This window comes from Nerophis lumbriciformis, linkage group LG20 (genome assembly GCF_033978685.3).
Source record: "Nerophis lumbriciformis linkage group LG20, RoL_Nlum_v2.1, whole genome shotgun sequence".
Lineage (NCBI taxonomy): Eukaryota > Metazoa > Chordata > Actinopteri > Syngnathiformes > Syngnathidae > Nerophis > Nerophis lumbriciformis.
In genome coordinates, this window is record NC_084567.2 from 4,725,905 (window position 1) to 4,745,896 (window position 19,992).

At 39.0% G+C, this 19,992-nt stretch overlaps 1 protein-coding gene and 1 non-coding gene across 2 annotated transcripts in view; both read right to left on the reverse strand.

Moving 5' to 3' along the window:
* Window positions 1-275: 275 nt before the first annotated feature.
* On the reverse strand, window positions 276-348 carry trnav-uac (transfer RNA valine (anticodon UAC)). Its single transcript has one exon. It is a non-coding gene; the product is annotated as a tRNA-Val (tRNA).
* Window positions 349-17,611: 17,263 nt separating this feature from the next.
* Window positions 17,612-19,992, reverse strand: part of LOC133619851 (uncharacterized) — a 46,050-nt gene continuing 43,669 nt past the window's right edge. Inside the window, exon 3 of the mRNA XM_072915425.1 lies at window positions 17,612-19,474. Coding sequence (XP_072771526.1) covers window positions 18,249-19,474 — 1,226 coding nt within the window. The 3' untranslated portion in view covers window positions 17,612-18,248. The remainder of the gene's footprint in view (window positions 19,475-19,992) is intronic.

Here is a 19,992-nt window from a genome sequence, read left to right on the forward strand (position 1 = left end):
ATAAAAGCATATATAATAGAAAAGAGAACCATGACATGGAAATGAACACAGTTTCGATTATGATTCACGAAAATATCAACTTTAATCACTTCTTTCACTCTCATGTCATTGCACTAACTGATTGATTGATTGATTGATTGAAACGTTTATTAGTAGATTGCACAGTACAGTACTTATTCCGTACAATTGACCACTAAATGGTAACACCCCAATACGTTTTTCAACTTGTTTAAGTCGGGGTCCACGTTAATCTATTCATGGTAAAAAAAAACTGTTGGTTCCACTGGGGCTCGAACCCAGGACCTTCTGCGTGTAAAGCAGACGTGATAACCACTACACTATGGAACCGTTGGAAGTGCTTATGATATGTCAGTGTTTACAGAACTGTCATCTATTTGTGGTGAGGTTGCATGAAGCTAAATTGGAGCCAAACGTTTTGTAGTTGGAAAAAAAGAATCGAATTTTGATGTCCAAGTCCGAGTCCATGGTTCTCCCCCGGAAAAGGGTGGAGTGCCATCTCCGGGTTGGGGAGGTTATCTTGCCCCAAGTGGAGGAGTTCAAGTACCTCGGAGTCTTGTTCACGAGTGAGGGAAGAGTGGATGGTGAGATCGGCAGGCATCTTCAGTAATGCGGACGCTGTATCGATCCGTTGTGGTGAAGAAGGAGCTGAGCCGGAAGGCAAAGCTCTCAATTTACCGGTCGATCAACGTTCCCATCCTCACCTATGGTCATGAGCTTTGGGTTATGACCGAAAGGACAAGATCACGGGTACAAGCGGCCCAAATGAGTTTCCTCCGCCGGGTGGCGGGGCTCTCCCTTAGAGATAGGGTGAGAAGCTCTGTCATCCGGGAGGAGCTCAAAGTAAAGCCGCTGCTCCTCCACATGGAGAGGAACCAGATGAGGTGGTTCGGGCATCTGGTCAGGATGCCACCCGAGCGCCTCCCTAGGGAGGTGTTTAGGGCACGTCCGACCGGTAGGAGGCCACGGGGAAGACCCAGGACACGTTGGGAAGACTATGTCTCCCGGCTGGCCTGGGAACGCCTCGGGATCCCCCGGGAGGTGCTGGACGAAGTGGTTGGGGAGAGGGAAGTCTGGGTTTCCCTGCTTAGGCTGCTGCCCCCGCGACCCGACCTCGGATAAGCGGAAGAAGATGGATGGATGGAATTTTGATGTTGAATTTGGAAAAAATACATCGGTGTATTCAAATAAACAATTGGTGCACACATTTATTTTTCAGGTTGAATATAAATGTGATTCACTCCGGTAATTATTTTTGAATAAATTATTATTGTTATTATTTTATTGCACATGTGTTGTCATTGGAGCTTCTGTATTTTTCAGACTTAAAGGGGAACATTATCACAATTTCAGAATGGTTAAAACCAATACAAATCAGTTCCCAATGGCTTATTTTATTTTTCGAAGTTTTTTTCAAAATTTTACCCATCACGCCATATCCCTAAAAAAAGCTTTAAAGTGCCTGATTTTAACCATCGTTATATACACCCGTCCATTTTCCTGTGACGTCACATAGTGAAGCCAACACAAACAAACATGGCGGAAAGAACAGCAAGCTATAGCGACATTAGCTCGGATTCAGACTCGGATTTCAGCGGCTTAAGCGATTCAACAGATTACGCATGTATTGAAACGGATGGTTGTAGTGTGGAGGCAGGTAGCGAAAACCAAATTGAAGAAGAAACTGAAGCTATTGAGCCATATCGGTTTGAACCGTATGCAAGCGAAACCGACGAAAACGACACGACAGCCAGCGACACGGGAGAAAGCGAGGACGAATTCAGCGATCGCCTTCTAACCAACGATTGGTATGTGTTTGTTTGGCATTAAAGGAAACTAACAACTATGAACTAGGTTTACAGCATATGAAATACATTTGGCAACAACATGCACTTTGAGAGTGCAGACAGCCCAGTTTTCATCAATTAATATATTCTGTAGACATACCCTCATTCGCTCTCTTTTCCTGAAAGCTGATCTGTCCAGTCCAGTTGGAAATGCATCTGCTTTGAGTGTCGCAGGATATCCACACATTCTTGCCATCTCTGTCGTAGCATAGCTTTCGTCGGTAAAGTGTGCGGAACAAATGTCCAATTTCTTGCCACTTTGGCATCTTTGGGCCACTGGTGCAACTTGAATCCGCCCCTGTTGGTGTTGTTACACCCTCCGACAACACACCGACGAGGCATGATGTCTCCAAGGTACGGAAAACAGTCGGAAAAACGGAAAATAACAGAGCTGATTTGACTCGGTGTTTGAGAAAATGGCGGATTGCTTCCCGATGTGATGTCATCGCTCCAAGAGCGAATAATAGAAAGGCGTTTAATTCGCCAAAATTTACCCATTTAGAGTTCGGAAATCGGTTAAAAAAATATATGGTCTTTTTTCTGCAACATCAAGGTATATATTGACGCTTACATAGGTCTGGTGATAATGTTCTCCTTTAAATCTCATTCTTGATATTCAATGCTTACATTTCTAGATCAACTTCAGATCTATCCATTGATATAAAGTTTTCCATGGGTTGTTTTGTATGTTGTATGCCCTGGGTGATGGGTCAAATGCAGAGAATAATTTCACACACCTAGTGTACTCTAACGTTTTTAACTTTAACTTTACTATGCAATATACCCCCCCACCCCCTTCAAAATTCAAAAGTCAAACATTTGATGTGAATTAATTGGAGCCTTGAACAGGTCAATAATTCACAACAACATTGATTTTGATTTAATTAGTTAAGCATTGACCGTTTTAGTAAAAAAAAAAAAAAAACAATACAAAAAAAACGACATTAGGAGTCCCACTCAAATACGTCTTAAAAGTAAGTCATACATTAATATTTTTTTTAACTTTCAATTCTTAAATTTGTAGATGAACTTCAGATCTATTAATTGATATGAAGTTTTTGTTGGGGGGTTTTCATGCTTTTTTATGTTTTTTACACTTTGTGTCAAAGAAAACCTTTTTTTGGTATGGCATAAACAAAAATTATGCAATATTTTCCCTCCAAAGCTTAGCAGTCAAATATTTGATGTGAAGTAGCTGGAGCCTTAAATAGGTCAATAATTCACAACTACATTGATTTGGATTCATAATAATTGTTTGAGCATTGACCGTTTTAGATAAAAATTTAAAATACAAAAAAAACACACAAAAAAAACCAGTATAGGACCCTTGGACCCTAAAGGGTCCCACTCATAGAAGTGGTAAAAGTAAGTCATGTATCATCATTATTTTTTACTTTCAACAATTAAATCTGAAATTAAAATAAATAAACAATATAGGACCCTTGGACCCTAAGGGGTCCCACTCAAAGAAGTGTTAAAAGTAAGTCATACATTAGTCATTTTTTTACTTTCAACTCTTAAATTTGTAGATGAACTTCAGATCTATCAATTGATATGAAGTTTTTGTGGGGTTTTTTTCATGCTTTTTTTAATGTTTTTTACACTTTGTGTCAAAGAAAACCTTTGTTTGGTATGGCATAAACAAAAATTATGCAATATTTTCCCTCTAAAACTCAGCAGTCAAATATTTGATGTGAAGTAGTTGGAGCCTTAAATAGGTCAATAATTCACAACTACATTGATTTGGATTCATAATAATTGTTTGAGCATTGACTGTTTTAGATACAAATTTAAAATACAAATAAAAAAAAAACAGTATAGAACCCTTAGACCCTAAAGGGTCCCACTCATAAAAGTGTTAAAAGTAAGTCATATATAATTTTTTTTTTTCCCTTTCAACAATTAAATCTGAAATTTAAAAATAAATAAACAGTATAGGACCCTTGGACCCTAAAGGGTACCACTCATAAAAGTGTTAAAAGTAAGTCATATATTATTATTATTATATATTTTTTTCATTTCAACGATTAAATCTTTAGATCAACTTCAGGTTTTTCCATTTATATTAAGTTTTTGTTATTTTTGATGGGGTTTTTTTTGTATGTTTTTTAACCTTTTTGTCAACGAAAACCCTTTTTTAGTATGGCATAAAAATATATTTCCCCCCCAAAACTCAGAAGTCAAATATTTGATGTGAAGCAGTTGGAGCCTTAAATAGGTCAATAGTTCACAACAACATTTATTGTCATTGGTTGAGCATTGACCATTTAGTTAAAAACAACAACAACAAAAACGACAGTAGAAGACCTTTGGATCATTAGGGGCCCCACTCAAAGAAGTGTTAAAAGTAAGTCGTGCATTAGTCATTTTTTTACTTTCAACTCTTAAATTTGTAGATGAACTTCAGAGCTATCAATTGATATGACGTTTTTGTTGTTTTGTTTATACTTTTTTGTGTTTTACACACTTTGTGTCAAAGAAAACTTTTTTTTGGATGGCATAAACAAAAATTATGCAATGTTTTCCCTCCAAAGCTCAGCAGTCAAAAATATTTGATGTGAAATAGCTGGAGCCTTAAAAAGGTCAACAATTCACAACTACATTGATTTGGATTCATAATAATTGTTTGAGCATTGACCGTTTTAGATAAAAATTTAAAATACAAAAAAAAACAAAAAACAGTATAGGACCCTTGGATCCTAAAGGGTCCCACTCAGAAAAGTGGTAAAAGTAAGTCATGTATCATCATTATTTTTTACTTTCAACAATTAAATCTGAAATTAAAATAAATAAACAGTATAGGACCCTTGGACCCTAAGGGGTCCCACTCAAAGAAGTGTTAAAAGTAAGTCATGCATTAGTCATTTTTTTACTTTCAACTCTTAAATTTGTAGATGAACTTCAGATCTATCAATTGATATGAAGTTTTTGTGGTTTTCTTTCATGCTTTTTTATGTTTTATACACTTTTTGTCAAAGAAAACCTTTTTTTGTATGGCATAAACAAAAAGGATGCAATATTTTCCCTCTAAAACTCAGAAGTCAAATATTTGATGTGAAGTAGTTGGAGCCTTAAGTAGGTCAATAATTCACAACTTCATTGATTTGGATTCATAATAATTGTTTGAGCATTGACCGTTTTAGATAAAAATTTAAAATACAAAAAACAAAACAAAACAAAAAACAGTATAGGACCCTTGGATCCTAAAGGGTCCCACTCATAGAAGTGGTAAAAGTAAGTCATGTATCATTATAATTTTTTACTTTCAACAATTAAATCTGAAATTAAAATAAATAAACAATATAGGACCCTTGGACCCTGAGGGGTCCCACTCAAAGAAGTGTTAAAAGTAAGTCATACATTAGTCATTTTTTTACTTTCAACTCTTAAATTTGTAGATGAACTTCAGATCTATTAATTGATATTAAGTTTTTGTGGTTTTCTTTCATGCTTTTTTTATGTTTTATACACTTTTTGTCAAAGAAAACCTTTTTTTGTATGGCATAAACAAAAAAGATGCAATATTTTCCCTCTAAAACTCAGAAGTCAAATATTTGATGTGAAGTAGTTGGAGCCTTAAATAGGTCAATAATTCACAACTACATTGATTTGGATTCATAATAATTGTTTGAGCATTGACTGTTTTAGATAAAAATTTAAAATACAAATAAAAAAAACAGTATAGGACCCTTGGACCCTAAAGGGTCCCACTCATAAAAGCATTAAAAGTAAGTCATATATCTTTTTTTTTTTTCCTTTCAACAATTAAATCTGAAATTTAAAAATAAATAAACAGTATAGGACCCTTGGACCCTAAAGGGTACCACTCATAAAAGTGTTAAAAGTAAGTCATATATTATTATTATTATTATTTTTTCCTTTCAACGATTGAATCTTTAGATCAACTTCAGGTTTTTCCATTTATATTAAGTTTTTGTTATTTTTGATGGGTCTTTTTTTTGTATGTTTTATAACCTTTTTGTCAACGAAAACCCTTTTTTAGTATAGCATAAAAATATATTTCCCCCCCAAAACTCAGAAGTCAAATATTTGATGTGAAGCAGTTGGAGCCTTAAATAGGTCAATAGTTCACAACAACATTTATTTTCATTGGTTGAGCATTGACCATTTTAGTTAAAAACAACAACAACAAAAACGACAGTAGAAGACCTTTGGACCCTTAGGGGCCCCACTCAAAGAAGTGTTAAAAGTAAGTCATGCATTTGTCATTTTTTTACTTTCAACTCTTGAATTTGTAGATGAACTTCAGAGCTATCAATTGATATGACGTTTTTGTTGTTTTGTTTATACTTTTTTGTGTTTTACACACTTTGTGTCAAAGAAAACTTTTTTTTGGATGGCATAAACAAAAATTATGCAATGTTTTCCCTTCAAAGCTCAGCAGTCAAAAATATTTGATGTGAAGTAGCTGCTGGAGCCTTAAAAAGGTCAATAGTTCACAACTACATTGATTTGGATTCATAATAATTGTTTGAGCATTGACCGTTTTAGATAAAAATAACAAAAATAAACAAAAAACTGTATAGGACCTTTGGTCCCACTCATAAAAGTGTTAAAAGTAAGTCATATATTAGTATTATTTTTTTTCCCTTTCAACAATTACATCTGAAAGAAAAATAAAAAATAAAAAAAACAGTTTTGTTATTTTTTATATTTTATAACCTTTTTCTCAACAAAAACCCTTTTTTTTCCATCCATCCATCCATTTTCTACCGCTTATTCCCTTTGGGGTCGCGGGGGGCGCTGGAGCCTATCTCAGCTACAATCGGGCGGAAGGCGGTGTACACCCTGGACAAGTCGCCACCTCAAAAAATATATTCCCCCCCCCAAATCTCATTAGTCAAATATTTGATGTGAAGCAGTTGGAGCCTTAAATAGGTCAATAGTTCACAACAACATTTATTTTTGATTTCATTGGTTGAGCATTGACCATTTTAGTTTAAAAAAAAAACAAAAACAAAAAAAATTACAATAACAAATACAAATAAAAAAAACAGTATAGGACCCTTGGTCCCACTCATAAAAGTGTCAAAAGTAAGTCATATATTATCATTATATATTTTTTTCCTTTCTACAAATAAATCTGAAATGAAAATTTAAAATAAAATTAAAAAACACAGTTTTTGTTATTTTTTATGTTTAACGAAAAACCTTTTTTTTGTATGGCACAAAAAAATATTTCCCCCCCAAAACTCAGAAGTCAAATATTTGATGTGAAGTAGTTGGAGCCTTAAATAGGTCAATTGTTCACAACAACATTAATTTTGATTCATAACAATTGTTTGAGCATTGACCTTTTCAATAATAATAATAAAAAAATACGACAGTAAAAGACTGTTGGACCCTAAAGGGTCCCACTCATAAAAGTGTTAAAAGTAAGTCCTAATCAAGACTTCAAGTCTATCCATTGATATTAAGTTTGCATTTTTTTATGTCCAGGAAAACCCTTTTTTTGTATGGCGTAAACAAAAACTATGCAATATTTCCCCCCAAAACGCAGAAGTCAAATATTTGATGTGAAGGAGTTGGAGCCTTAAAAAGGTCAATAATTCACAACATTCATTTTGATTCATATAATATAATATTGTTTGAGCATTGACCATTTCCGATTTAAAAAAAGTTACATTTGAAGACCCTTGGACCCTTAAGGGTCCTTCTCATAAAAGTGTTAAAAGGAAGTCATATATTATTAAAACATTTTTAAATTATTTTCAATGCTGAAATCTCTCGACCAACTTCAGATCTATCTGTTAATATTTAGTTTTTGTATGTTTTTTGTCCCTTTTTGTAAAAGAAACCTCCTTTTTTTGTAAGTGCTGCACGACCAGTCTTCCTCTCACGTAATAAAAAAACACACTGGTCAATCCCAAGTTCTTTTGGATGACATATACAGGTAAAAGCCAGTAAATTAGAATATTTTGAAAAACTTGATTTATTTCAGTAATTGCATTCAAAAGGTGTAACTTGTACATTATATTTATTCATTGCACACATACTGATGCATTCAAATGTTTATTTCATTTAATTTTGATGATTTGAAGTGGCAACAAATGAAAATCCAAAATTCCGTGTGTCACAAAATTAGAATATTACTTAAGGCTAATACAAAAAAGGGATTTTTAGAAATGTTGGCCAACTGAAAAGTATGAAAATGAAAAATATGAGCATGTACAATACTCAATACTTGGTTGGAGCTCCTTTTGCCTCAATTACTGCGTTAATGCGGCGTGGCATGGAGTCGATGCGTTTCTGGCACTGCTCAGGTGTTATGAGAGCCCAGGTTGCTCTGATAGTGGCCTTCAACTCTCCTGCGTTTTGGGGTCTGGCATTCTGAATCTTCCTTTTCACAATACCCCACAGATTTTCTATGGGGCTAAGGTCAGGGGAGTTGGCGGGCCAATTTAGAACAGAAATACCATGGTCCGTAAACCAGGCACGGGTAGATTTTGCGCTGTGTGCAGGCGCCAAGTCCTGTTGGAACTTGAAATCTCCATCTCCATAGAGCAGGTCAGCAGCAGGAAGCATGAAGTGCTCTAAAACTTGCTGGTAGACGGCTGCGTTGACCCTGGATCTCAGGAAACAGAGTGGACCGACACCAGCAGATGACATGGCACCCCAAACCATCACTGATGGTGGAAACTTTACACTAGACTTCAGGCAACGTGGATCCTGTGCCTCTCCTGTCTTCCTCCAGACTCTGGGACCTCGATTTCCAAAGGAAATGCAAAATTTGCATGGTTGGGTGATGGTTTGGGGTGCCATGTCATCTGCTGGTGTCGGTCCACTCTGTTTCCTGAGATCCAGGGTCAACGCAGCCGTCTACCAGCAAGTTTTAGAGCACTTCATGCTTCCTGCTGCTGACCTGCTCTATGGAGATGGAGATTTCAAGTTCCAACAGGACTTGGCGCCTGCACACAGCGCAAAATCTACCCGTGCCTGGTTTACGGACCATGGTATTTCTGTTCTAAATTGGCCCGCCAACTCCCCTGACCTTAGCCCCATAGAAAATCTGTGGGGTATTGTGAAAAGGAAGATGCAGAATGCCAGACCCAAAAACGCAGAAGAGTTGAAGGCCACTATCAGAGCAACCTGGGCTCTCATAACACCTGAGCAGTGCCAGAAACTCATCGATTCCATGCCACGCCGCATTAACGCAGTAATTGAGGCAAAAGGAGCTCCAACCAAGTATTGAGTATTGTACATGCTCATATTTTTCATTTTCACACTTTTCAGTTGGCCAACATTTCTAAAAATCCCTTTTTTGTATTAGCCTTAAGTAATATTCTAATTTTGTGACACACAGAATTTTGGATTTTCATTTGTTGCCACTTCAAATCATCAAAATTAAATGAAATAAACATTTGAATGCATCAGTCTGTGTGCAATGAATAAATATAATGTACAAGTTACACCTTTTGAATGCAATTACTGAAATAAATCAAGTTTTTCAAAATATTCTAATTTACTGGCTTTTACCTGTATGTTGAGTAAGAAGGACCACAGAGACAGATTAGTACTTGGCCAAGTTTTATTAAAGCTTTAGGAGACCAGCCCTTTCAACGCAACAATAGCATCAGCAAGCGAAGTCTAAACTCAAACAAAAAGAGTCAGCTTATGTAGAGCGAAAACAGCCTCTCTCGCCCAGAAAGGAGCGCGGCTGCTTCTTCAAAACAGGTAAAAAACTGGCCAAAACAGATCTTTGAGCCGACAAAAAGGAACCCTTAAGACAAAACAAAGAGTTTACTCGAGGACACAAGATAAAAGCAAGGAGGTCACGAGAAGACACACTACATGGGAAAATACTAGCTGATTTAAACATGACTGGATTACAAAGAACACTAAAAATATCTCATTCTCACATGAGGCAAAAACAATAAATATTCAATATTTTCCCTTCTAAAAACTCAATATTTAAACGTTTAATGTGAAGTAGTTGTAGCCTTAAATAGGTCAATAATTCACAACAACAGTGATTTTGATTTATAATGACTGTTTGAGCAGTAACTGTTTATAATAACCAACAACATTATAAGACCCTTACATGTTTGTGAAAACCACAAAGTCATCGTAACAGGAAATGTCCACCATATGACAAAAAAGGGTATGGACATGACCTCCGCATGCAGGAGTAGGTGGTAGAACAAGGATTTTAGATGGAAACATTCTTTTATAAACTTTGGTTAAACTTTGGCTGGGCCTACCGCGTTGCTTCTCCGACACTGGCTTATTTGGGGCAACTTTGCTGCACCTGCCGATACAGTCCCTCACCCTGGGCTATAAGCAAGAGAAGGCCAGACTGGTTCTTGAGCTTGAAGAATCCTCAGATCCTACAGTGAGGAATGCACGTGTACCCACCCGAACAGGCCGGAAGTGGCAAGCAGGGCCAGAGGTCGCCAAGGCCATTGGCAGGCTCCAACACCAAGAGATAGTTGGCAGGGTGCAAGTAGGGAGAGCGGGGCTTGGCTTGGGTGATTCTCCACGCCTCTGGTCCAAGGCCACAAAGAGGGAACGCAGAGCCATGGTTGTGGAGGAGGTCTCAAGGGCAAACCAGGAGCAATATACCATCAAAGCCGTGTCTCAAGGTCGCCAAGGAAGATGGACCACTTGGGAAGGTACCATCAACAGACCCATCAGCTGGGCCGACCTATGGAAGATGCCACAAGCCAGATTCAGCTTCCTACTCAGGGCAACCTATGACACCTTACCATGCCCTAGAAACCTCCACCAGTGGTTCGGCCAGGAGGAGAGCTGTCCCCTGTGTGGTGCTCCCAACGCCAGCCTGCAGCACTTGCTATCAGGCTGCAAGATCGCGCTGACACAGGGTCGCTACAGATGGCGGCATGATCAAGTCCTGAGGAAACTGGCCGAAGTCCTGGAGAGCAGTAGACAAGAGGCCAACAGCCAGCCCATAGCCAAGCAACTTCCTGTCATGTTTGTGAGGCCAGGAGAAGGCAAAGGACACACCAGCCGACGAGGCCCCCGCAGTTTCCTCTCTCTGGCAAGAGACTGGAGTATGAGGGCTGACATCGGCAAACAGCTCCAGTTCCCCCGTGAAATCACCACTTCACTCCGCCCAGACATCGTGCTATGGTCTGCTGTTACCAAGCCTGCCATACTGATCGAGCTCACCATCCCCTGGGAGGAGGGAATCCAGGCAGCCTACGAGCGCAAAGCAGCCAAGTATGCAGATCTGGCTACTGAGTGCAGAAAGGCAGGCTGGTCCACTACCATCTACCCTGTGGAAGTAGGCTGTCGGGGCTTCGTCGGCACATCAAGTATAAGGCTGTTTCGAGATGTGGGAACGACTGGGGCTAAGCTCCAAAGGGAAGCTAAGGCCCTTGCTGAGGAAGCAGAAAAGGGAAGCTTCTGGTTGTGGCTGAGGAGGAGGGATAAGTACTGGGGGTCGAGGCAATAAGATGCAGGGGGTGGCAGGGAGACGTCCCTGCCACCGCTCCGCCACCACGAGGCGTTCCGGGGTTAAAGAGAGTGAAACTCCAATGAGCGGTGGTCCCCGGCTGATGACCCTGCAGTTGACTCAAGGCGCTGTAGGAGGCGCGTCAGGCATACTTGCCCAGCAGAAACAACACCATATCTGTACAATCAATCTGACAAACATAAAGACCTATTTTAAAGAATCATAATAAGTGGCATAACAAAATGGGAATACGAATGCCAAAGGTAAATTATGCCAAAATTGATGCAAAAATTGTGCTTACCTGGTCAAATTACCCCCCCAGGATCTTGAACCTCTGGCAAGCATTCAGGCTGCATGAGTCACGCTGTCCTCAGCCACACCACCAATGGTAGAAGAGACGGTCTCTATTGGTTGCACGGCAAAACATGTTTTTGCGAAGTTGCAGCAGAGCATCTTTGATCTCTAGATCAAACCAGCTGTCTGGACTTGGTTGATTTGATGTACAGTCGTGCTCATAAGTTTACATACCCTGGGAGAATTTATGATTTCTTGGCCATTCTTCAGAGAATATGAATGATAACACAAAAACCTTTCTTCCACTCATGCCATCACTCCAAATGACTTTGTTCCAGAAGTTTTGAGGCTTGTCTCTGTGCTGTTTGGCGTAATGTAAGCGGGAGACTTTGTGACATTTGGGCAGAAATGGCTTTCTTCTGGCGACTCGAACTTGCAGCCCATTTTTCTTCAAGTACCCCCTTATTGTGCATCTTGAAACAGCCACACCACAATTTTACAGAGAGTCCTGTATTTCAGCTGAAGTTATTTGTGGATTTTTATTTGCATCTCGAATAATTTTCCTGGCAGTTGTAGCTGAAATCTTTGCTGGTCTACCTGAATCCCTCATTTTCCACTTCTTAATCAGCGTTTAAACACTGCTGATTGGCATTCCCAATTCCTTGGTTATCTTTTTATACCCCTTTCCTGTTTTATGCAGTTCAATTACCTTTTCTCGCAGATAATTTGATCATTATTTTGCCTTCCCCATGACTCAGAATCCAGAAACATGTGTGCAGCACTGGATGAAAGATGCAATGGTCTGTCAGAAGCCCAGAAACTCACTGACCCTTTATACACACACACTAATTACAAACAAACATGTCACAGGTGAGGATTGGAACCTTGATTAGCCATTCAAACCTGTTTGTGTCAACTTTTGTGCATGTTATCAGATCAAAGTCACTGGGGTATGTAAACTTTTGATTAGGGCTATTTGGGTACTTTCTTTTGTCATTTTGATTTAAAAAGAGTAAACACAGTTGTTTGCCAATAAATAGCTGCACACAACCATTAAGCATGAGTGGAAGAAAGTTTTTTGTGTTATCATTCATATTCTCTGAAGAATGGCCAAGAAATCATAAATTCTCCCAGGGTATGTAAACTTATGAGCACGACTGTAGTTTCAGACTGTCATGTCTGTGTGATCATGTTTTGTTTTAGTCATGTTCGGTTCTGTTTTTGGACTTTTTGTGCACTTTGGTTTGTTTTGTCACCATAGCAACCATTAGTTTTCACCTGTCACGTCACGCACCTGTTTTCGTTAATCATGTCTGTAGTATTTAAGTTCATTGTTTTCAGTTTGTCTTTCTGACGACATCCGGATTCATACCCCCGTCACACTCTTACCTCTGCGCACTTCATAGTCCATGCCAAGTACGTTTTTTGTTTATTAATGCCACAGTTAGTGTTTTTGTTTAATTGTTCACAGTTACTGCCTATGTGCAAGTTTTGTTTTCAATAGCCTAGTTTTGTACCTCCGCCATTGTGCGCGCTTTTCGTTTGTTCCTTTTTGATATATAATGTTAAATAAAACATGTACTTACATTCCCGTCTCGCCCGAGCCAACTTTCCGTAGCCTTCCGGAAAAGCAAACACCCAGGACCAAGTCGTGACACAGACATACATAAACAAAATGTGTTTATACTAGCATTTTCTTTCAAATATATATCATATATGTGTATATCATTTAACAATATCCTCATTGTTAAATGATTTATATATATATATATATATATATATATATATATATATATATATATATATATATATATATATATATATATATATATATATATATATATATACAGTGGGGCAAAAAAGTATTTAGTCAGCCAGCAATTGTGCAAGTTCTCCCACTTAAAATGATGACAGAGGTCTGTCATTTTCATCATAGGTACACTTCAACTGTGAGAGACAGAATGTGAAAAAAAAAATCCAGGAATTCACATTGTAGGATTTTTAAAGAATTTATTTGTAAATTATGGTGGAAAATAAGTATTTGGTCAATAACAAAAATTCAACTCAATACTTTGTAATATAACCTTTGTTGGCAATAACAGAGGTCAAACGATTACTATAGGTCTTTACCAGGTTTGCACACACAGTAGCTGGTATTTTGGCCCATTCCTCCATGCAGATCTTCTCGAGAGCAGTGATGTTTTGGGGCTGTCGCCGAGCAACACGGACTTTCAACTCCCTCCACAGATTTTCTGAGGGGTTGAGGTCTGGAGACTGGCTAGGCCACTCCAGGACTTTCAAATGCATCTTACGGAGCCACTCCTTCGTTGCCCGGGCGGTGTGTTTGGGATCATTGTCATGCTGGAAGACCCAGCCACGTTTCATCTTCAAAGCTCTCACTGATGGAAGGAGGTTTTGGCTCAAAATCTCACGATACATGGCCCCATTCATTCTTTCCTTAAAACGGATCAGTCGGCCTGTCCCCTTAGCAGAAAAACAGCCCCAAAGCATGATGTTTCCACCCCCATGCTTCACAGTAGGTATGGTGTTCTAGGGATGCCACTCAGTATTCTTCTTCCTCCAAACACGACGAGTTGAGTTTATACCAAAAAGTTCTATTTTGGTTTCATCTGACCACATGACATTCTCCCAATCCTCTGCTGTATCATCCATGTGCTCTCTGGCAAACTTCAGACGGGCCTGGACATGCACTGGCTTAAGCAGGGGGACACGTCTGGCCCTGCAGGATTTGATTCCCTGTCGGCGTAGAGTGTTACTGATGTTTACCTTTGTTACTTTGGTCCCAGCTCTCTGCAGGTCATTCACCAGGTCCCCCCGTGTGGTTCTGGGATTTTTGCTCACCGTTCTCATGATCATTTTGACCCCACGGGATGAGATCTTGCGTGGAGCCCCAGATCGAGGGAGATTATCAGTGGTTTTGTATGTCTTCCATTTTCTGATAATTGCTCCCACAGTTGATTTTTTCACACCAAGCTGCTTGCCTATTGTAGATTCACTCTTCACAGTCTGGTGCAGGTCTACAATTCTTTTCCTGGTGTCCTTCGACGGCTCTTTGGTCTTGGCCATAATGGAGTTTGGAGTCTGACAGTTTGAGGCTGTGGACAGGTGTCTTTTATACAGATAACAAGTTCAAACAGGTGCCATTAAGACAGGTAACGAGTGGAAGACAGAAGAGCTTCTTAAAGAAGAAGTTACAGGTCTGTGAGAGCCAGAGATCTTCCTTGTTTGAAGTGACCAAATACTTATTTTCCACCATAATTTACAAATAAATTCTTTAAAAATCCTACAATGTGAATTCCTGGATTTTTTTTTCACATTCTGTCTCTCACAGTTGAAGTGTACCTATGATGAAAATTACAGACCTCTGTCATCATTTTAAGTGGGAGAACTTGCACAATCGTTGGCTGACTAAATACTTTTTTGCCCCACTGTATATGTATATATATGAGCACACGTTTAGATTCATTCCTATATGTACACTGCCTGTCCCTCCTTTTCTCTTATTATATTTCAAATGATCTTGTTTTATCTTCTTTGGCTAAGTTGAGGGAAACTGTTCGAATATATTCACTTATCTTAAATTCATAATTGGGAAAAAAATATCTTCACATTTCGTTTTAACACCTTCCCACATGAATACTTCCTACTCTGACCTTTAATACAGTTGGCCAACATTTGGTAAAGAACAAAGTACACGATGAACAATAACAATTAAAGCTGAAAGCAGCATTGTTCGGGCCCGCGTATTTGGCAGGTGCTAGTCCTAAGTGTCCCAATACTTTTGTCTACTTTTAGTCTGAAGTGTCCCAAGACTTTTGTCTAGTGTACCTACCTTGTCTGCATTGTGTGGGCACGTTGGTGCTTCCTGCTTTTAAGCAGCCATCTTAAAAAAACAGCAGTGCAGCAGCATCAGCGCAGCGGGTCTTTGAAGGGTCATAAAATCAAAACCGGAGCAGCTATTAAAACGCTGTTCTGTTATTTTATACACAAGGGTTCAATCTCTCTCCTGTGTTAGTTTGAAGCCGAAACGACAAACGCGCTCAGAGGAGATAGTTTTTGAAGGAAGATGACCGGTTTTTACAAAAAAAATTTTTTGAAGGGGGAATAGCAAACTTCCTGTTGATTTTTGCTGGGGATTGTCACTTTATGAAATGTAGGTCTAAGTGAGACCTACATAGAGGTTTTTGTTTCATGTCTCTCCGACCTTCCCAGGGAGAGTTACAGGCAGTTTTGTCAGTTTTTTCATCCGAGGAGCAGTTTTTTGTGCGTTTCATTAAAAAATTGCGCTAGAGCACAATTTTGAGATTTGGGGTTAGGTTGTTTTTTTTATTAGATCACAATTTTTGCCAGTCCTGATGTGTGTGTTCAGTTCGGTGAGTTTTGAAGCATGTTAAGGGGGTCAAATTACAGCTCAAAGAGGCAAAAGTGACTGTTTTTAGTACTTTTTTGTCTTGAAGGGGGAATTGCCAACTTCCTGTTGATTTTTGCCCGAGAATATACTATTATGAAATCTAGGTCTAAGTCACACCTACATAAAGGTTTTTGTTTCATGTCTCTCCGACCTTCCTAGTGGGAGTTACAGGCAGTCTAGTTTTTTTTTTTTCATAGGGGGCGCTAGAGCGCAATTTTGAGTTTTGTGGTTCGTTTTTTTTTAAAAAAAAGGCAATTTTCGCAGGTCCTGATGTGTGGGTCAAATATGGTGAGTTTTGAAGCATGTTAAGTGGGTCAAATTACAGTTTAAAGTGGCGGCGTTAGAATAAAGAATAAAGAATAATAATAAAACCTTACAAATTCAATAGGTCCTTATGTCCCATTGCATAAGGACTCCCTTTGGGAGTCCTTATACAATGGGCCATGCGGGCCCTAATAATGAGAATGTATGTCTGCATTACCGCTGTTCTTAGCATCACTAACTCATGAGGGAATCTGGTATCATACACACAGCAATCATCCCTTTTTAGCTGACTTCTCACACGTGACATTACACTTCTAGGAGTTAACAACTTTTTAGCACAAAATAAGACAAAAAAAAAAACTTTTATTGGCTGATTTTTGTGTGACTGCAGTCATTTCTTACATTAACAACGTTTGCTACCAAACATGAGCATTTAAAAGGTTTCTCTCCTCTTTGTGATCTAGGGCTGGACAATTTTGGAAAGTAATCCAATCGCTATATTGTTCCTCATTATTGCGATTCTTTTTCTCAAGGTCGTCTTCTCGTGTATTTTTCAAAAAACACAAGCAAGAAATCAATCTGCATTACCAACAACAGTATCAGTTTTATATTACACGTATTTTTATCTTATTAATATTTAAATATACTAAATACTTTGACTTGCACTCTTGCCCGCACAGCGCTTTTATTGTGAAGGCTGAACGTGTGTTGTTTTTCTTTGAGCTCTATCTTGACTGACTAATGTGTGACGGTGAGATAAAGCTGGATGTTATTAAAGTGACTCCAAACATCATGACATCATCCACAATCTTTATGTGAGAGAAGCACACTTGTCTTTCCATTTTCTGTGCATTCCAAATAGTCAAAAACTTGTAGCTTGAAGAAGCTAACAATGCAGGCAATGGGGATTTATCTCGTCCACCTATGAAGCATTCTAAAATCATTTAAAACTACCAACTAAATTGTACACACAATTAGTGTCAGAATAATTTTATCTATGTTTTCACAAAACTTTGTGTTGCCATGAGTTCCCGGCGAGAAGACAAAAGCTGTCTTTGATCCTACCAAGAAAAAGGCTTGTAAAACTCCACTGTGTAGGATGGGAAGCAACATGAAGGTGTTCTGTTTCTTTCTTCTATTGTAATTCACAGAAAGATTTTGTCTTGACCCAAGAACTACAAAGCAGAGAGGAAGCAGGGCCTGACTTCCCTCAAGGCAACTTTTTCTTTGAGCTGTTGTAATCAAAGGCGGAGGCTGTTTACGACCCCCGTCTCTTGGAAACAGCTGTTACCATGTAATCAGGGAAAGTCCAAATAAAAGCTTTCGCCAGAGCGTGATGGAGACTGTACAAGAGTACAGCCCAGACGTCTGTCCTCAATTGAGCCAATTGTAATTCTGTCTCTGTTTAATTCCTTGCTTCTTGTCTTGTTTAATAGATGTAATCAGCGTTTGAACCTGACAATTAGTGACACACAAATTCATAACATGCAATGTTCTATGTAATAATTATAATATCTTTGTAATTTTGAGCATTTTCTGTCAGTAATATATTTCCAGGGTGCGTTGATTTCACAGAGTGCATAGCAACATTGCGCTACTTCCATAAACAACAATAACATGGAGGGTTCTGTGTTTGCTGCCACTAATCAAGGCAGACTTTGTGAGAGCCGACGATGGCCACTACTTTGGAACAAATGAGGATCCGGAACCTAGTCTCTGCTAAAATGCTGTAACACAAACTGAGCAAATAGTTTTTCTGTGTGTTTTCATGTGACATTTCAGCAAATACTGCATACTGAACAGCTGCAACGCTTTTCTTCAGGGTGTTGATTGATGTGTATTTTGTCAATAGAAAAACCTTTCACTATAAATTGGGCATCTAAATATTTTCCTCCAGTGTCTGTTCTCGTGGGATGAGACATCATGTTACTTTGAGGAGAACTTTCACCACAAACAACTAGACGTTTTTTCTACTATGTGTTCTTAGGTGATCAGACAAATGTGTCTTTTGAGTGTAACTTTTCTCACAAACTGAACAACTGAATGTTTTCTCTCCCGTGTGTTTCATTTCGTGGCGAGTCAAACCCTGTCTGTAGGAGAAGCTTTTACTACAAAATGAACAATTAAATGATTTTTCTCCAGTGTGTGTTCTCATGTGTTTAGTCAAATTGCCCCTATGAGAAAAGCTTTTACAGCAAACTGAACAGTTGAATGGTTTTTCCCCGGTGTGCTTTCTCATGTGGACAATCAATTGTTTGTTTTGAGAAAATCTTTTGCAACAAACCGAACATTGAAAAGTTTTTTCTCCAGTGTGCGTTCTCATGTGTTGAGTTAAACTGCTCTTGTGGGAAAAGCTTTTACCGCAAACGGAACAATCAAATGGTCTTTCTCCTGTGTGCGTTCTCATGTGTTGAGTCAAACTGCTATTTTGAGAAAAACTGTTGCCGCAAACTGAACAGATAAATGGTTTTTCTCCTGTGTGCGATCTCATGTGTTCAGTCAAACTGCTATTTTGAAAGAAGCTTTTGCCGCAATCTGAGCAAGTATATGGTTTTTCTCCCGTGTGTGTTCTCATGTGTTGCGTCAGATGGCTCTTTTGGGAAAAGTTTTTACCGCAAACTGAACAATCAAATGGTCTTTCTCCTGTGTGCGTTCTCATGTGTTGAGTCAAACTGCTATTTTGAGAAAAGCTTTTGCCACAAACTGAACAATAATATGTTCTTTCTCCTGCGTGTGTTCTCATGTGTTCAGTCAAATTGCTTTTGTTTGTACAACTTGTACTACAAACTAAACAGCTCAAAATTGTTTTACAAGTCTTCTCTTTAGAGCAGTCGGAGTGTTTGTTGTCAGCGTGAGTCCTCATATCACCTTCACAGTCTGTATCGCTGCTCAAAGGTTCTTCAACCTCGTCTTCAGCCTCACTATCTGATAGTGGAGCTAAGAAGTTGTCTGGTTGTGGTTTCTCTTCATCTTCTTCAGTCTTCACAGAGACAATTGTTAGTGGCAATTTGGTGTGATCAGCTTCCTCCTGCCCGAGAAGACACTCTCCCTCCTGAGTGATGCAGAGTTCCTCCTCTTCCTTTTTAATGTGAAATGGCTGTAAAGCTTCCTGCTTCAAAGTAGAGTTCTCCCCCTGCGACGGAGGCGGAGGCTCTTCAGGAGGAGCAATCAGCTGCTGGATGTCTGGGGAACACAAATAAAGTTAAAGTTCAAGTTCAAGTTAAAGTACCAATGATTGTCACACACACTAGGTGTGGTGAAATTATTCTCTGCATTTGACCCATCACCCTTGATCACCCCCTGGGAGGTGAGGGGAGCAGTGGGCAGCAGCGGTGGCCGCGCCCGGGAATCATTTTGGTGATTTAAACCCCAATTCCAACCCTTGATGCTGAGTGCCAAGCAGGGAGGTAATGGGTCCCATTTTTATAGTCTTTGGTATGACTCGGCCGGGGTTTGAACTCCCAACCTACCGATCTCAGGGCGGACACTCTAACCACTAGGCCACAATAAGTTCAATGTGTTACAATACAATGCATGATATTTGTGTTCTTCACCATAGGCTGGGCAATTATATGATCCTGATTAATGATTGTTATTAATTTCAGGTTGATTACGGTGATCGGCTGTTAGCATACAATAACTCGGCCAAACATGGCGGATATGTTTGTTACAAGCTACCGCAGTAGTGAACAGGCAGGATG